At 42.6% G+C, this 17,132-nt stretch overlaps 2 protein-coding genes across 5 annotated transcripts in view; one reads left to right on the top strand and one right to left on the bottom strand.

Moving 5' to 3' along the window:
* abat (4-aminobutyrate aminotransferase) overlaps window positions 1-13,354 on the top strand; it is a 32,298-nt gene extending 18,944 nt beyond the window's left edge. For all 3 annotated transcript variants that reach the window (XM_042085565.1, XM_042085564.1, XM_042085563.1), the window contains exons 6-16: window positions 2,739-2,788; window positions 3,366-3,446; window positions 4,023-4,115; window positions 4,602-4,664; window positions 4,839-4,902; window positions 5,170-5,318; window positions 6,980-7,117; window positions 7,865-8,032; window positions 8,407-8,553; window positions 10,007-10,118; window positions 11,693-13,354. In XM_042085565.1, the coding sequence (XP_041941499.1) occupies window positions 2,739-2,788; window positions 3,366-3,446; window positions 4,023-4,115; window positions 4,602-4,664; window positions 4,839-4,902; window positions 5,170-5,318; window positions 6,980-7,117; window positions 7,865-8,032; window positions 8,407-8,553; window positions 10,007-10,118; window positions 11,693-11,814 (1,187 nt within the window). In that variant the 3' untranslated portion in view covers window positions 11,815-13,354. The remainder of the gene's footprint in view (window positions 1-2,738; window positions 2,789-3,365; window positions 3,447-4,022; window positions 4,116-4,601; window positions 4,665-4,838; window positions 4,903-5,169; window positions 5,319-6,979; window positions 7,118-7,864; window positions 8,033-8,406; window positions 8,554-10,006; window positions 10,119-11,692) is intronic.
* Window positions 13,355-14,452: 1,098 nt separating this feature from the next.
* Window positions 14,453-17,132, bottom strand: part of carhsp1 (calcium regulated heat stable protein 1) — a 32,749-nt gene continuing 30,069 nt past the window's right edge. For both annotated transcript variants that reach the window (XM_042085690.1, XM_042085689.1), the window contains exon 4: window positions 14,453-15,261. In XM_042085690.1, coding sequence (XP_041941624.1) covers window positions 15,099-15,261 — 163 coding nt within the window. In that variant the 3' untranslated portion in view covers window positions 14,453-15,098. The remainder of the gene's footprint in view (window positions 15,262-17,132) is intronic.

A 17,132-nucleotide genomic window follows, 5' to 3' on the forward strand; every position in this document is an offset into this window, starting at 1 on the left:
CTGGTACACAAACAGATGGGAAATACACATAACACCTTCTCTACCCGTAAGTGTAAAGATCACTAATAGTGATCTGCAGTGATTAGATTTAATTTGTATGACATTCAGAATTGGTGTAAGGATTATATGGATTTTTCACCATTCATTTCATCATAATATAAACAAGACATTTAGGAACAGATGGACGTATCTTCCACAATGCACACTTTGAATTGGATGGGGAAAAAAGCGTGTTTGTGTGTGTGTGTGAGTGAGAGAGAGAGAGAAAGTAGAGTACTGTATTTCGTGGGGTAAGGGTGAAGTGCTTTGTTTGTGTGTGTGTGTGTGTGTTGGGGTGTGATGATTGAAGGAAGGATTGGCAGTGGCAGTTCCCCTCCCCCATGTCCCCGCTGCAGAGCAACACTGCGACACTGCCATGGTTACTCAAGCTGAGGAGAATGGAGCCTAGCGTGTTGAGAGAGACACACACACATACACACTCACACACACACACACACACACACATACACACTCACACACACTCACACACACTCATACACACACACACACACTCATACACACGCAAACACTCATACACCCAGGCAAAGACACACACACACCCTGCAGTGTATCCCACCATCTGCATGTTGCGTGTTCAGCCTTACCAGAAAGAGGGTTAGCTTGAGAGAAAGAGAGAATGGTCCAAACCTTGCAGGCATCCCTCAGTGTGTGTGTGTGTGTGTGTGTCTTTGTGTGTTAGTGTGTGTGTTTGTGTGTGTCTTTGTGTGTCAGTGTGTGTGTGTGTGTGTGTGAGTGTGTGTGTGAGTGGCAGTGGTCTAGAGCTGGGTGATGTGCAGGGAGTCTCTGCATGATCCAGCAGCCTCCTTTTCATCCTCACAACTCCAGCTACCAGAGTCCACACAACATCACAACACACACAATTACCCATCACTTCTGTCTCCCATGTAGAGCTCAGCACTGAGAATACAGTGTCAATAGTGACCTATTTTTTCTACTTCAAGATACAAACTTGACTTCTCATTCTCTTGGATTTGTTGGCTACTGACTGCACACTGCAGTGAGCTATTTTCTCTCTTTCTCTACAGTAGACATTGAAGACCTGCCATTACATCATTTTATTGTCCTGGGACACTCACCCCCCCAATTTGCAAGTCACACTGAGCTGATCTTTAAGGTGTCATGTCAGCTCACGGAGGGAGTTTGTGAATGCAGACTCGAGTCCCACAGAGTGGCTCCACCTTAAGTGGCCGAGCAGCTGGGTTCATGCGAGGTCAGTGAATTTAGGGGGTTGTTCTCTGATAGGAGGCTCGTTCTAGACGTTGTCGCTTGCTGAATAGATCAACAGCGAGAGAGCCGTGGGAGATCTGCAGATGGTGGGGTGTCCTAGATTAGCTCATTTCTGGCACTTCCTCTCTGTTTGTCTTTTCCGATAGGGTTTGTGGAATTTAGCATGTAATTTAGCATGAAAATGTTGCCTGACTGAAATGGATACAGTCTAATATGTGTATTGCACTACAATGAAATACACAGACGCAAAAAAAAATGACTGTGTAGCTTTAACCTTCATTAAACTCTGTTTATAAGGAACATATAGTATATGGGTTCATCTCTTGCTTTCTCTCAATCTCTATTCATACACACACATAGGTCTATCTGTGTACATATTTACATATTTAGAGAGAGAAATGTTGAGAGAACGCTATTAGGTGTCTTATTTGTACATGCAGTTTTCTAAGCCTCAAGGTCTGTTTACATGTATGAAGATATGTTCCTACTGGGCATTTGATACACTTGATGTTTCATAGTCAATGAAAAGGGATATTCACTTGTGAGAGTTGATGGTCAAGTTGAGTGTATTATTAGTAAATCTGTCTAGAAACCTGTCATTCCTTAGTTTCCTGTTTGTGTGTGTGTGTGCACACACATGTGAATGTGTGTCCAGTTCAGTGTGTGTGTATTTGTGTGTGTGTTTGCCTGTGTGTGTGCATGCAAACACTTATGAATGCACGTCCAGTTCAGTGTGTGCGTGCGTGTATCTCAGCAGATATCAGCTGAAATTCCTGCCACTGATATCTCAAGAGACCAGCCTCTTTCAGTTTCATTCACTGCCTCAAAGGCGCCCCCTGCTGTTAAAGATAGGCACTGCGACGGGTGACGACATGTAACCTGCACCTTGATGGAAAGAGATAGCATCTGTCTGCCTCTGCCTTTAAGATGGATATCTCTGACCAGTTACCACATATGCCTTCTATCACATGTGCGGACAGGGAGTGGGAGAGAGAGATGGGGTGGGATTGAGAAATGACCCGGATCGGGATTGGACTCGAACACGGGTCCCTGTGGGCACTCGGACCCGAATGTGGTAGAACCAGTTGTGCAACAGTATTTAGCAAATTAGCGCAGCATGGTTATGGTGCTAACCAGATTTAAGCACAATTTAGTACAACCTGGAAAATCATTGTGTGGTGGTCAATGTTGATATTGTGGTGGGCCGCCACAAATAAGTCAATGTTGGGAAATACAATGACATATGTAAGTCACTTTGGTCAAGAAGTGTCTGCTAAATGTGATGTGATGAAGTAATAATGAAGTGTTGTGTGTTGTGTGTGTGTGTGTGTGTGTGTGTGTGTTTTTATTCTTTAGTAGATCTGCAAATTATTAGGTTTCTGATCATATTCAGGGATGTTGCCTCTCATTATCGCAGATGTGATTTTGATGGTTTGGTTTTATCGTTTCAGGTTACAATCATCCTGCTCTCATGAAAGTCATGGCTAACCCACACAATTTGGTAAGTCATCATTCTGGCCAATCAGCGGGCATATTATAGTTTGAGCGTGACATCCAATTTCAGCCACCATCCGGCGGGAGCTGGACAATCTGAGAAGATGAGGGGAGGAGAGGAGAGGCCAGATGGAGCAGAGCTGGATGAGACCTTGAACAGGCAGGCTACACGAGACACGTGACGTAACTGATGCGTCCCGTTCTCCGGATCGTATGCCACAACAATTAGCTTCCGCTCTAATTAATAGAACTGGCTACACCAGACGTGTTACATTTGCAAAAAATATATTTTTCCCGCTCCGCTAATGGAACACTTCAGTTGTGTACTTGGTGTATCCCGCCTGTATGTTCTAGTTGAGGCTGTTAAAAGTGTGTGTGAGTGTTGCAGTCTCATTGTTGACTTCAATTACATTGCGTCAGGTTTCTCTCTTATTGTGGGATATTTTACAAGAGCACAACATTGGTGTATATTACATGCAATATCACTGTTGGGATGCAGTTAATGCTGTTGGAGAGGATTGCATTTAAGGAGAGTAGTTCTGGGCCCACAGGCTGTACTTATTTCTGTTTTTTTTTACCCCCAGAGTTCATTTATCAACCGGCCAGCTCTTGGTATCCTGCCACCTGAGAACTTTGCAGAGAAACTGAATGAGAGTCTTCTGTCCGTGAGTGTCTTTAATTTTCTCCTAGTGTTTTCCCTGTTGTATTCCTCACGAACACCCAGTCTGAATTTTTAATGACTCCCCTTTTTCCACTCCGAGAGGATGAAAGGCCTCACACTGGGGAATTGTCGTTTGTAAAGTTTGTGAGTTGAACTTTAGTCCCCATGCCCTTGGCGAGTAGAAGGGCCGGCGGGCAAGAGTGGGAGAGAGTGGAGAGCTCTGGTGCAATACAACAGAACTGTCTGGAGGTATTCCAAGTATGCACTTTTCCCCTCTTGGAACAGGATGTGTGCACACTGGTTATAAAACTGTCCCCTTCAGCCTCCTCAAGGCTCTGCACTTCTTTACCATGATAATAGAACTCCTGCTTTTAGTGTTTGTCTACTGTCAGTCTATATGATGGTTCTTGTGTGACAATATGTGTAGTGTGTACGAGTTTGCTTGTTGCTCTGTGTGTGTGTGTGTGTGTGTGTGTGTGTGTGTGTGTGTGTGTGTGTATGTATGTGTGTGTGTGTGTGTGTGTGTGTCTGTGTCTCCACCACCAGAGTGTGTGTTTCTGATGCCCTGTATCCTCTCCAGGTTGCTCCCAGTGGTATGTCCCGTGTGCAGACGATGGCGTGTGGCTCCTGCTCCAATGAGAATGCCTACAAGGCCATGTTCATCTGGTACAGGGTGAGTGGAACAAACCAAGCAACACCCACCTCAGCATGCCACTCAAAGCACTCCCTGATGGGAAGCCATAGGTTCAAGGCCCATGCACTCCGGGTCTGTATTCTTTGTGCAAAATTATCACGACGATTTAAAAATACATCCAACACATCACGTCATGTCACATAGTGTCACATTTGTACACCAAAACTGTCGCCTGCCAAAAAACGTTTTCGGAACAGGTTTGATTTTCTGTGTTTTTCGCATCTTCATAACGTAACTGACTGAGGTTTCCTACTGCAGCATTCTGTGTTTGATGGACCAAAAAAAAAAGCTTGTTTACGGAAAAATTACGGATGGTTGTGGACGGTTATGGAACCATTTAAGATGACCCCTCAACATTAATCCAGAGACAGCAGATGTAAAATGGCCTCCTGGCACATTTACTCTTCTTGATTAATGTGCATACACCTAGCCGATGTTTATCTTCTGTTTGTCTGTTTTCTCCAGAACAAAGAGAGAGGACACAACATCCCATCTGATGAGGAGGTGACGTCCTGCATGGTCAATCAGGTAAACTACCTGTCATTGAACACACACACACACTCACACACACACACACACACACACACACACACACACACACACACACTTCTCTTTTGAAAGATCTGAAAAAATAAAAACATGTTCTCTCTCTCTTGTCCTTGTGCTGACCATGACTAAGCAGTTTTCCTCTCCCCCACACAGAGCCCAGGCTGTCCAGATTTGAGTATCCTCTCCTTTATGGGAGGATTTCATGGGAGAACTCTGGGTAGGTTCCAGCAGCACCTCAACACATTCTGTCATAAGTACTTGTACTATTTCTGCATGTTATTCTGAAAGCACACAGTGTGTGTGTGATCAATGCTTGTGGCACAATGCTTCATAGATTGAATCATTAATGTCATGAATTCTAACTAGCAAGTTTATACAATTTGATTTGTTAGTGTCCAAGCGTGTTCCTCTGCATTAGTGTTATCCTGATCCATCAGTGCTACAAGTTTTATACTGTTCATTTATTTATTTGTTTATTTTTAAGGTTGCCTTGCTACCACACACTCCAAAGCCATTCACAAGCTGGACATTCCGTCCTTCGACTGGCCCATTGCACCCTTCCCGAAACTGAAATACCCGCTGGATGAGTTTGTCCGGGAGAACGCCCAGGAGGAAGCTCGCTGTTTGGAGGAGGTCAGTGCTGCCTTGCTAACCTTAGACCAGTTATCGATTGATGAAGTCGTCTGGACCCTATTAGTGCGTTTTCAATTTTCAGCGGGTAAGTTAAACTTAAGTTGGTACATTCAACTTTTACCCAATCCTGTCAAACGAGTCAAACAAATAAATATTGTTAGTGAAGGTCCAGTTGTTCTACAATTGTGCAATTGTTTGTTCTTCTATGTAGTACTCTATGTACAAATGAACCGGTAGTCATTGGTGACAGAGCAATTGAATAGGTGACTTCTTATAAGAAGGTAATCTATTCAAATGGAATGTGCATGTGGATTTTCAATGTGCCTAACTGGCTCAAAGACTGCACTTTCTCTGAAGCCTTAGATTGTCTGCCGTGAGTACAAAGATAAGGACATTTTTCTGTAACACAGTGTTAGAGCGTTTGATTAGATGGCAGTCTGATTTGGCACTCTCACTGTTCAGTGTAAATCAAAAATAGAGAAACTTGTGAAAACTGAAGTTTTGAAGGTGAAGGAAAGACTACCCATCCCTTCCATCTATCTTTGAGACAGTAGTAAACCGGGGCACACAATATTCTAGTTGGCCCTTCCCAAATCCTCCATTCCAAATATGAAGGTTCACCCTCAGGGAGACGTTATAGAGTTCAAGCAGATTCAAAAGCAACCGCTAAAAGCTCTCCTTTCTCCCGTCAATAACTCTTCTGAATAAAAATCATTCTGCAGACTTATTTGTCTGTAAGTCTCCTTTGAGTCTTACGATGTTGCACTAATGTATGTGTACTATAGCTGTGAGGGGTACTGATGCCCAAAACAAATTTCCCTCCCGGGAACATTAACGTTTATCTGATGTGATCTATGAAGAAAATACAACATCCCCCAATACTGACAGCAGCCATTGGTTGTTTATGTGCCTTAACAGTGTTGTGTGGTCTGTCATTGTACAAAGCCTGTCCCATATCACATAGACCATTGTGATTGGTCTGGTCATTTTCTGCCAGGTATAAATCAGTTTGAATGGGAGAAGGGGGCAGAAGGATGGATGGGGAGTAAAAGAAATGAGCTCTGAGATTTGTCCGATTCCGAGGCTAGAGTGCTGCCAGCATGGATACCTCTCAGCTCTGTGCACTGCACGCAGAAAAGTTGTATAATCGCTTATAAAAGGCAGAAGTTGGAATCATTATTGTTTTTCCGTTGGTGTTCCAAAGGCCGATTCCCCAGGCTCTGCGGTTCTTATCTCCTAACCTCAGGCTAGGACAGTGTTCACTCTTTAATCTTGCCATGATTTCAAATAAACCGTAGGCTATGGCCTTTGTCGTAAGGGTCATAGTGTCCTCTCAGTCCCAATAATATATTTTTGTGTCAGTTCATTGCTACTCTAGTCATGCGGGACTGCAGCCTTTTGGCCATCAGTCAATGTGTAAAACCTCTCCCCTGCACACAGTGCCAGAGTTCAGCATTAGTCACCTGGCATACAGATAATTGCTAAACCTTATCAGTCTAAATCCAATTAAACTATTCAATCGCTGCCATGCTTGTCATCTCATATTACCGTAATCCTTATAAAAACTTGTCAACCCAAAATGAGCCTTTACCTCACTAAATGAAGTGGAGTCTCAAAACCTGTGTGTGTGTGTGTGTGTGTGTGTGTGTGTGTGTGTGTAGGTGGAGGACCTGATTGAGAAGTGGAAAAAGAAGGGTAAGCCAGTGGCTGGCATTGTGATCGAGCCCATCCAGGCGGAGGGGGGGGACAACCATGCCTCTGCCGACTTCTTTATCAAGCTGAGGAACATTGCGACCAAGGTGAGACACACAAATTCACAGTCATCCAGCTGCAACTGTCAGCATGCCACACTGTCCAGGAGTGATATCTCTACACGCACACACACACATACACATATACACACAAGACAAGCTGGGTGTTTGATGGCTGTTTCCCGTTTCTGGAGAGCTGAAGCCATTAATATAGCAGAAGGTGTTACTGTAGAAATAACATGCTGTTAAGCGCTGTCAAGTGAAACGGGAAGATTAGATCTTGTCTGTATGGACACCCTGTGTGGACTGCCATCTCATGTGTGGTAGATGAAGCTACAGCACCTTCCATATTTATTGGCACCCCTGGTAAAAATGTGTAAAACGAGGGTAACAAAATCATCTTTTGATGTTTCTTAATAAATCTCATAAAATAATAAGGAAAAATCCAACCTGGAAGAGAAGCTAATTTATTCTGAGAAGTTAAAAAAATGGAAAGCAATCAATTCTGAGCATTTCAGTAAATGTTTCCCCTCTGCTGCAGCCTAGAGACCAACTTGAGGAAAAGGAAATCAAATTTGATCATTTCAGAAATATTAGATGTATCCTCTGCCAGGGAGTCATATAAACAGGAGGTTCTTCTGTTGATATTTTGAAGCTCATATGTGGAACTGGTAGTTCTTAAAACCATGTCAATCAAGGTCCTCGCTTCTGTGTCACACCTTTGACATGTTTGGTGTGTGTGTGTTTCGGTGTGTGTGCGTGCGCGTGTGTGTGTGTGTGTGTGTGTGTTTCCAGCATGGCGCTGCCTTTCATGTGGATGAGGTTCAGACAGGCGGTGGAGCCACGGGGAAGTTTTGGGCCCACGAGCACTGGGGCATGGACGACCCTGCTGAAATTGTCTCCTTCAGCAAGAAGATGCTCACGGGAGGCTACTACCACAAAGACGAACTGCAGGCCGACAAGGTGGGTCTGTGTTCGAGAATTATATGCCTTTCATTTGTGCCTTTATTTTTTGGTCGTAAGAATTATATGTGGCCTTTCATCATAAGTGGATGGAAGTCGTTATGTTATGACAATAACAGAGCGTGTACATAATCATCATACCAGTGTGAGGGCTGTAGATGTTGTTATGAGTGTCAAAGCCTATTGTGTGTTACACAAGCTTCTGCTCTGGTGGACACTGGTGCCATCTAGTGTTAGCTCATAGTCTGTGCGCTTTTTTTAATGTAATTTTCACAGGATGGGTTATCTAACCAGACAACAAAGGGAGTCTCAGTGAATGCAGAAAGGGGTTTTGTTTGCCCAGTGTGATTGTGTTTGTTATGTCACTCCAAAAGGCCTACAGAATCTTCAACACGTGGATGGGAGACCCTTCCAAGAACCTGTTCCTGGCTGAGGTTCTCAACGTGATCCAGCGGGAGAGCCTCCTGGAGGAGGTGACGCGCTCGGGGAAGACCCTGCTCCAGGGACTCTATGCACTGCAGGTATGCGTCCACAACCACAGACGGCTTCATGTTTCCACGCCCACTGTGGTTACACTGCATATTAGGCAAGTCCATGTAAGACACGGGTGGAAACAAGCAAAGTAAGCAAAAATGTACTACAGAAATATTCATATTTTAAAAGCACATCTTGAAAGATTAAAATTAGGATGCCACCTGCTACAGTAATTTATCATTTGCAATTTATTATTTTTAAACCGGGACAGCTCATATTAATAAACATTAAAAATATAGATACAGCGTGGGAGTTTCGCAATTATTAAACACCACAGAAAGTTCCATTACATTGAGTGGGGGCCATTAAGTTGAGGCTCGGAGACCAGATGTCTCTCGATAATAACTAGTATATGAGTAATGAATAACAAAAATGAGTAATGACCAGGTTTTAGTGCTCCTGATTTACATTTTTCATATTATTATGTTGTTTGCTCTCTACGCACCGGAATCTTACGTTTTCTTTGTGTAAAGTTGGCTTCTATGGCAACAAAAGCATTAGACAAATTATATATTTTGGAGCAGTAAAAAATACCATATATATATATATATATTTATTTTTTTTATTTTTTGGTTGTTTTTTTTTTTTTTTCAATGAAAGACTGGCAGACACATTATCTCTTACAGTTTTTTATATTGTTTTTTGGTATTAGTAATCACAGTTCAGTAAATAGTAGATGTAATTGAATAAGTTTATAATTTTAGTTATTGCTTTTGTGTATTTCATCTGTGTTTCTACTGATAAAGTTTTTATGCTCTAGAACCCACAACCTGCATGAGTCATTCAGTGATCTACTTACACCAAAGTCTCTGTAGCTCCCAAGTGGGTTGCCACTATAAGCAATACGTGCGTAGGGGAGTTCTTTGCCTCTCGCCCACGTCCATTAATTCTGTGTAACAGCACACTTCGTCGGCCGTTATCCCTCACATAATGAAACCTGTTTATGTAGAGCAACTACTTCAGTTACTTAAGGCTATTCTCTATTGTGATATCACTGAGAGATCTTTGAGGGGCAGTTGGTTCATAAGGCTAAGCGGTAACACTTTACTTGAGAGTATTGACATAAGACTGACATGACAATGTCATGACCCATGAACCATAACCCTAACCCTTGTTATGACAAAAACCGAATGACACTTAAAGCGTTATGTCATAAACGTTTATGGCTTGTTTATGACACGTTCATGACATGTCACTCTTATGTCGATACTGTCAAGTAACCGGCTAAGCTTTAATTTATGCGCATGTGTACACAAAAGACACAGATGTATTCAGAGGAAGACAGCCAGAGTGAAGTACTGAAGTGTGTGTGGGCATATGAAAAATGGATCTGTGCGCCCCAGTGGGCTTTTGTGCTGTAAGCTGTATCTGTGTAAATGTCTCTACTGTAGGAGTCAGTGATGACCAGGTACCTGACCGTGTTTCGTTTTCTCTATGCAGGCCCAGTACCCTCACCTCTTGAGCAGTGCTCGTGGTCAGGGCACCTTCTGTGCCATCGACATCCGAGATGACCCTACTCGCAACAGCTTGATCATGAAAGCCAGGAACAAGGGTGAGAGCAGTGTTACTGGCACCACAGAAATGTGCTACCGCCCACGTATCTGCTAATCAAGACCAGGGGCCTCATTTATAAAGCGTTCTTACGCACAGATTTGATCTTAGACCGTGCGTACGCTCAAATCCATGCCAACGCTCAGATTTATAAAAGCCGTCTTTACGTGGAAAAGTGCTTATCTCCACGTCAGGTTCAAACTTGACGTACGACCATTTCCTTGTGGTAATGCCGGGGTACTGCAAGTAATCTAAGGTCTAAGTGCGATCAAAATTCCAAGACCAACGATCTCATGTCTTTCTTTGCCATATGCATGATCAATATCAGAAGATTTTTAAAGACGTTTTTGGACGCAGCTTAATGTTTCATGGTTTAGCATAAAACTGCTAATGAGAACTATAGCCCACTTAAGAAAGTGAAAAAACGTATAGCTTACTTATTTCATAATATCTAAAAAAAACACCAAGACCTACGATAGAATGATTGAAACATTCTTACAGGTGATCTAGTATATTTAGTGTTCTCACCAATCTAATATTGACCACAACATGTCCAATTGCCCTCGTTTAGGAGAGGAAAAGTACATTTGTGCCAGGGATGTAGTGGTAAGAGGTGGGTGAACTATGAATTCTGCAATCTCGGTGAGGTGGACTGCGCCGAGGCCGAGTTCCATGCCCCTGATCAAACCCACTCTTGCAGTTCCTCGGAACCGCAATTCTAGTTAGTTAGCTATTCGAACTGACGCATATAGGCTAGTTAACATCAGATGGCATAGGCTAGGCCTATACAATGTTTTCAATATATATTTTTACATAGGCTACAACTTTTAGGCCATTGATTTCATTAAAACATATGCTAATGATATTGATGAGTGGGTGTTTACAAGGCGGAGACCTAAAACCATCCGGCTGCGCACAAGTTGACGTTCATTTGTGATTTATAATGGGCACATCTGGAAGGTAGCCTGGCTAGCGCCACCACTTCTCAATGAGACGTGGTCTGGGAACCAAACGTTCATTTTCTCGTATTTGAAAAAAATGCCCAGATCCGTTTATTGGGTGCCACGGATGTCTATCAAATGCATCTGTGCATAGCTCATCATCGTCTTGCTTTCCCCCCTGTTCTGTGATTGGTTCCCTATCTCAGGCGAAAATTTGCTCCATGGTCTCCAGGCTGCCTTAGCAGCGTGAATCAAATCGCGTGCAAGGCAGCATGGGAACACCCAGGCTATCTGGAAGGGTGGCGTACGCACGTTTTTTTGTGCGTACGTTTGTTTTCTCTGAATCACACGTATGATCATTCCAGAAACTATCTAAGATCAATTGAAGGATGGTTTCTACGCAACACTTTTATAAATGAGGCCCCTGAACTAGCTATTCAAAGGTCAAAAGCCTGGTACATGTGACATGGCTTGAGTGGGTCCTCAAGCTGAATCGTGCTGTGATCCTCTCTGGTCAACAGTGGACTGCAGCGTGTTAACGATCTCTGGTGTCTGTTTCCTCCTCCGACCCCTCATCTTCTTCACTGCTCTCTCTCTCTCTCTCTCTCTCTCTCTCTCTCTCTCTCAAACCCAGGTGTTCTTCTCGGTGGCTGCGGTGAGCGGTCGATCCGTTTCCGCCCGGCGCTAGTCTTCAAGGAGTACCACGTGCACCAGTTCCTCAACATCTTTAACGACGTGTTGCAGGATTACAAATAAGCATGTTTGGCCTCGGGGCGGGGCGGGGGGGTGGGTGGGGGCGGAGTGGATGGGGTGTTAGCGTAGCGTGTAGCTTGGCAGTCCTGCGGGTCTTGCAGAGGCACAGAGAGGTTCGAGCCCACAGGATGGGGCTTTTTGCTCCGCCGCAAACCATCCCAGCAAAGCCCAGTCCAGCACACATTAAACCTCTCACACATGTTTATTTCTTTTTATTCTTCTTCTTCTTCCTTGCCCTGATCTTTTCTCTCCTTCCTCAGAAATGCTCCTCCACAGGAGGCACACATCTATCTGCCTCTTCTTTACTCCCAGATCCGCACAACTACAAGGAGCTTTTGGGTGGATAATGTCACTCAAAACTCCTCCTATCTTTCTGGGTCAAAACAGCACAAGATGTATATTTTGAATATCTGCTTTTGCCAACCGTTTGGTTTTTATCACTGTTAATGACAGCAATAGACTAACAGCTTCAGCGAAGGCTGCTAACAGCTAACTTCACTTTAGCCCTAAGCATACCTTGCTGAGGTTAGTACAACATGTATGTTTAATTCTCAAAAGCAGAAGAGAGGACGAGAGCACAGGTATCGTTAGCTTTTTTGATGCCAGTATTGCGGCTTATGTTTGAGTCGTTATGTTTATAGAACTTTCTAGTTCAAGACACCGGTGACAAAGTTGCTCATCTGTCAGGTGTTTGTAGTTTTTGCCTGATTCTCATATGGTGTTCACAGAGCATCACTGAGAAGGCCTTGCATTTGTTGCGTCCTATTCAGGGCAGCCACACGGCTACTGAAAAAGAATACCTAGCAATATTTTAGCCACGTGGTAAGCCATGGTGTGAACATTTGAGCATTCACCCAACTCCCCACTTGAATGCTAGGAAGACTTGACAAAAATCGTGATCGGAATTGTGATTATGCTCATATGACATGCAGGTCTTTGCTTAGGGTGTTAATATCATCATTTTTCAAATCACATTATGAGATTCCCAAAAGGTTTGCAAAAACGTTATTTTTTTCTGTGGAATTGCAGTAAAGACAAGCACACGACGGTCTCGTTGTGACAACTCCATCTTCATGCTAACTGAATGAACCTCTGAGCTCAGTGGTTCCCGTCCTGGCATCGTTTACCTGAAGCCCTTACAGTGAAGCGCTGTCCCTCTCCTGGTCGAATGACAGACAGGCTCCTGGAGGTGGCATTCGACTGCCCCCACAGACCCCAGACTTCGCTCACGAGTTGGCAAATGTCCAGAGCGATGCATCAGCTCTTCCTCCTGTCCCACATACACATAGACAGACAGCCAAACCCTACTCTCACCCAGTTATGAGCGTGCTTAGAAACCCTTAAATCAACATGGCAACCCTGCATCCTGTTCATGCTTAGCTTGGTACACAGGTGAACATGACCCCCCCTTAAGAAAATCCTTCCGTTTTACCAGATGATGTGGACTCGTTTGATGTCTCCGAAATCAGACCGTGTGCGAAGTGCTGCATGTTTTGGTTTCTTTTGAGTATTTGGTATTGATATAGTCTAGATGCACAGACAACAAAAGTAATGATTAGAATGATTTGACGGGACTGTTGAAAGTGAAAGTGGACAGAGAATTCTGTGGTGAATATTTCTAAAAAAATATTAGCAGAATCATCAATACATTTTTAACAAGTAGGCTATATCTTCCTTTCTCTTGCCCCCTTATGATTCCGCATATTTTACTGTCCCTTTAATGCTAAACGAAAATCCATAACAATAGCCATTTCTCAACCACCATGCTCATTCAAACCTGTACAAAGTAGTTATGAATCTACTGAAGGGTGCACTTTTGTTATAGACTACGCTGAGAAATATATCCATATATATATATACATATATATATATATATATATGTATATGTATGTACAGTTTACCGAACAGCACGTCATGCCCAGTTTTAGTGACCCTCTGCCATGGCATATTCTCATGATGAGCTTACAGTAAGTCTCGGTGTCAGTGTGCAGTGCAAGGTAGCCATGTTTTATCTTTCTCTTGAATGCCTCCTTAAATGTTTTGTAAATGTTTGTGGACAGGTGGAATGCTCTGTGGACATCACTTTTAGCCTATGGGAGTTGGAGTTGTAGATATTCCAGTACGTAGGTTGCAAGGACTGACCAGATAGCGTCTCTCCAATTCAGAGTACGCTGCCATCTAGGCGTGCCTGTCTTTTATTGTTCTATAAATTAAAAGGAATCTGTATTATATAGAGATTTGTGATTTACCTGTTAATAGATTAACAAAGATGAAGAACAGCATTGCTATGTTTGTTTACACCATTATGTGAACTTGAAAATTCATAATTATCAATGTAATAAATAATATGAAATAGTTCTAGAGGTGTTGTTGTCTAGAAACGTCTCCATGTTCTCTGAAGAGGAATAAATCTTTATGTAATTTTGAAAAATCTAAGTTGAATGTTGGGTTATTTCTGTGACATTAATTATTATTAATAATTAATAATTCAAAGTTGCATTTATAGTGCCTTTCTCAATACTTAAAGTCTCTTTACAAGTCAAAGCAAAACAAAAAAGGAAAATAAAATAGTGTACAGTAAGCCATTTCCATGGCATTGATCTGAACCAAGAGTACATAAAACACACAAACACCACTGAGCAAGTCTTTTAAAGATGCTGTATTTTCACACTTAACTAAATTCAAATAATACGTCCACCATCATGGCATGTGTTTCATCACTTTTCTATCCCTGAAAAAGAAGTAAAAACAAATCCATTGCAATATCACTAAAGCTGGATCTGTATACTAGATCTAAGTTTAAGGCTTTTGCAGTTTCAGTTAACATTTTGAGAACACATGTTATACCCACAATACAATCTGGATAACTGTTCCTCTTTGGAAACCAAAATCACATGTTACTAATGGTCATGATGCATCCATCTTAAGTGTCAGAGCTGATGAGCATGTTTGTTTCAGTAGCATTACAACTGTGATAATGAGGACAATATTGATGTTAAACAAGGGAGGGAAAATGTCAAAATTGAAACTACACTCAAAACAAGACAAAAGCTTTTTTTGTTCGCATTTTGGCAGGGTAATATACTTAGATCCGAAACATAACACCCCCACCTGCCTTTAAACCAATCACTGTTCAAGAATGTGGGTTAAAAAAACAAATCAAAACTAACAAAAAAAACTGCAAAAATAAATCAACCCCAACCCACTCGGATTTCCACTTGTAGACCACACCACTTGGCAGTTCCCAGGGAGGTGTGCTTCCTCCCTCCGACCACTAGGAAGCATCCTCATGGGTCCACCACGGCCCCAGACCAGGTCTCGTGCTTGGTGCCGGGGGCCAGGTGCGTGATGGTCACGTCCACGGCCTGGATCTTCTCATGTTTGGGGGGTATGGAGCAGATCTTGTAGTTGACCTCGTCTCCCTCCACTGGGACATACTCACCGTCAATACTGGGGGAACAGGACAGAGACCGAGCAGGATAGTTAAAGCAACATAAAGCCGTCTCTCTTTCTTCAAACTCATTTTGACAATACGTGGGCTTGTAATTGGCAGAATTGCATCTCTCAACACTGACGCATGCCCAGAACACCTATTGTGCCATTTAGCTTTGCTGTTTCCAGCAGCAACATCTGTCCACAAATTGGGTACCTCCTTAGCACTAAATCGGTATCCAGTACGTTGAAACTGAACGTAAAAGGAAATTCCCTCATTGTGTTACTTTAACTCTCACAAGGGCATTTCTTAAAATATGGCACAAAGAACGACTGTCTGCGATGGTGATGTGAGAAGACAGCCAAATCCATAGCCATCCTCTCACAATGGCTAAACTGAAAATATGATGGAATCGAAAAGTGAACAACAGAGGGGCTGAAAGAACTGGAAAATGAGAACTATGCCACTCTTCTACATGATTGTGATATTTAGCGCACATATGGTTACTTGGGGCCCAGTAAAAATAAGAACTGAAAAACAGTGATATCTACAGTAAGGACTGCATTTCTAAAGTATCATCCCTATGCCGACACAGTGATAGAAAGGTGCACAAAAGACAGATAGTTAAGGACAAGGGCCTTTGACACACTTGAATGGCCTTATCTGTTTCAAATTCTACATGTTTATGTCTTCCCAGACAAATTTATAAATATGGTTAGTGCTCTGTATGCTCTGGTTCCTAAAGGCACTTACATTTCGCCATCAAAGACGCTTACATTTTGCCAATGGTGCTGACCAATTTTAGCTTTATTTTTTCAAAATGTGAGTGACACCATGCTGTCCATCAGAGATGTAAAGTAGAAATACTGAAGTATTAAAGGAACCGTATGTAAGAAAAATATTTCAATTAATCATAAAATGGCCCTGATATGTCACTAGACATTAAGAAATCATGTTCATTTCAAATACTTATATCACTGACAACAGTAGTCCGGCCAGGATATTGTCATTTAAAAAGTGAAGTTGCAGCCCTCAACTGATGTTGATGTGTTTTGTCATGTCATGTTGTGTTTTGGCCTGATGCGCCACCCTCCACCTATCTACTAATCACGAAGTCAGTAGTGTTTCGCCATCAGGGTTGGCAACCTCGAGTCAGGGGGGAGGGGGAGGGGATACACCGCTCTTCAGTATTTTGAAAGTGATTGCAGTACCAGTTTTGGCCACAACCTTACATATGGTTCCTTTAATTGAGTATCTACTTGAGTTTTTGTTTTTCTTCCTACTTTAACTTTTACTTCATACTTCAATGAAATGTATATTTTTACTCCACCACATTTTCATTAGCAGCAATAAATAGTAAGTAGGCTCAAATAATGTGAAAATGAAAACAAGCGCCACAGTTTCCAAGTACAAGTCTGTTTTATAATGGGCTACTTTCATACTTAAGTAAAAGTCTTAAATGATCTATTATTTACAATACTTATGTGGCATGCTTATAGATTACTGGAAAGGGGGTTGTCCTGTGAGGAAATTTGTTCTCTGCATTTTACCCATCCTGGTGTAATGTGCAGTGCACACACGCACACTTAATAATGATATCAAATATTTGTACTTTTACTCAAGTGTGGGTTTTGGATACTTTATACAACTCTGCTGTCCATGTGCTTTAGAGTGACTGCTGTAGACTAGCTCTACCAAAGTCCTTTTAGGCAAGTCCTTCCACTCGGCAGCCACTTTGGGCACTTATCGGCCATCTATTTCAGGCAGAACTGCGAATGCTCAAGGCCTCACGACACCAACCTCGCTCTAGCTGCAAGATCACAACACATGATTGGCACGATGTATTCACAACATACCACATGATTGGCACGATTCACATGTCAACTTC

The sequence above is a fragment of the Alosa sapidissima genome, chromosome 3 (genome assembly GCF_018492685.1).
Source record: "Alosa sapidissima isolate fAloSap1 chromosome 3, fAloSap1.pri, whole genome shotgun sequence".
Taxonomy (NCBI): Eukaryota; Metazoa; Chordata; class Actinopteri; order Clupeiformes; family Clupeidae; genus Alosa; species Alosa sapidissima.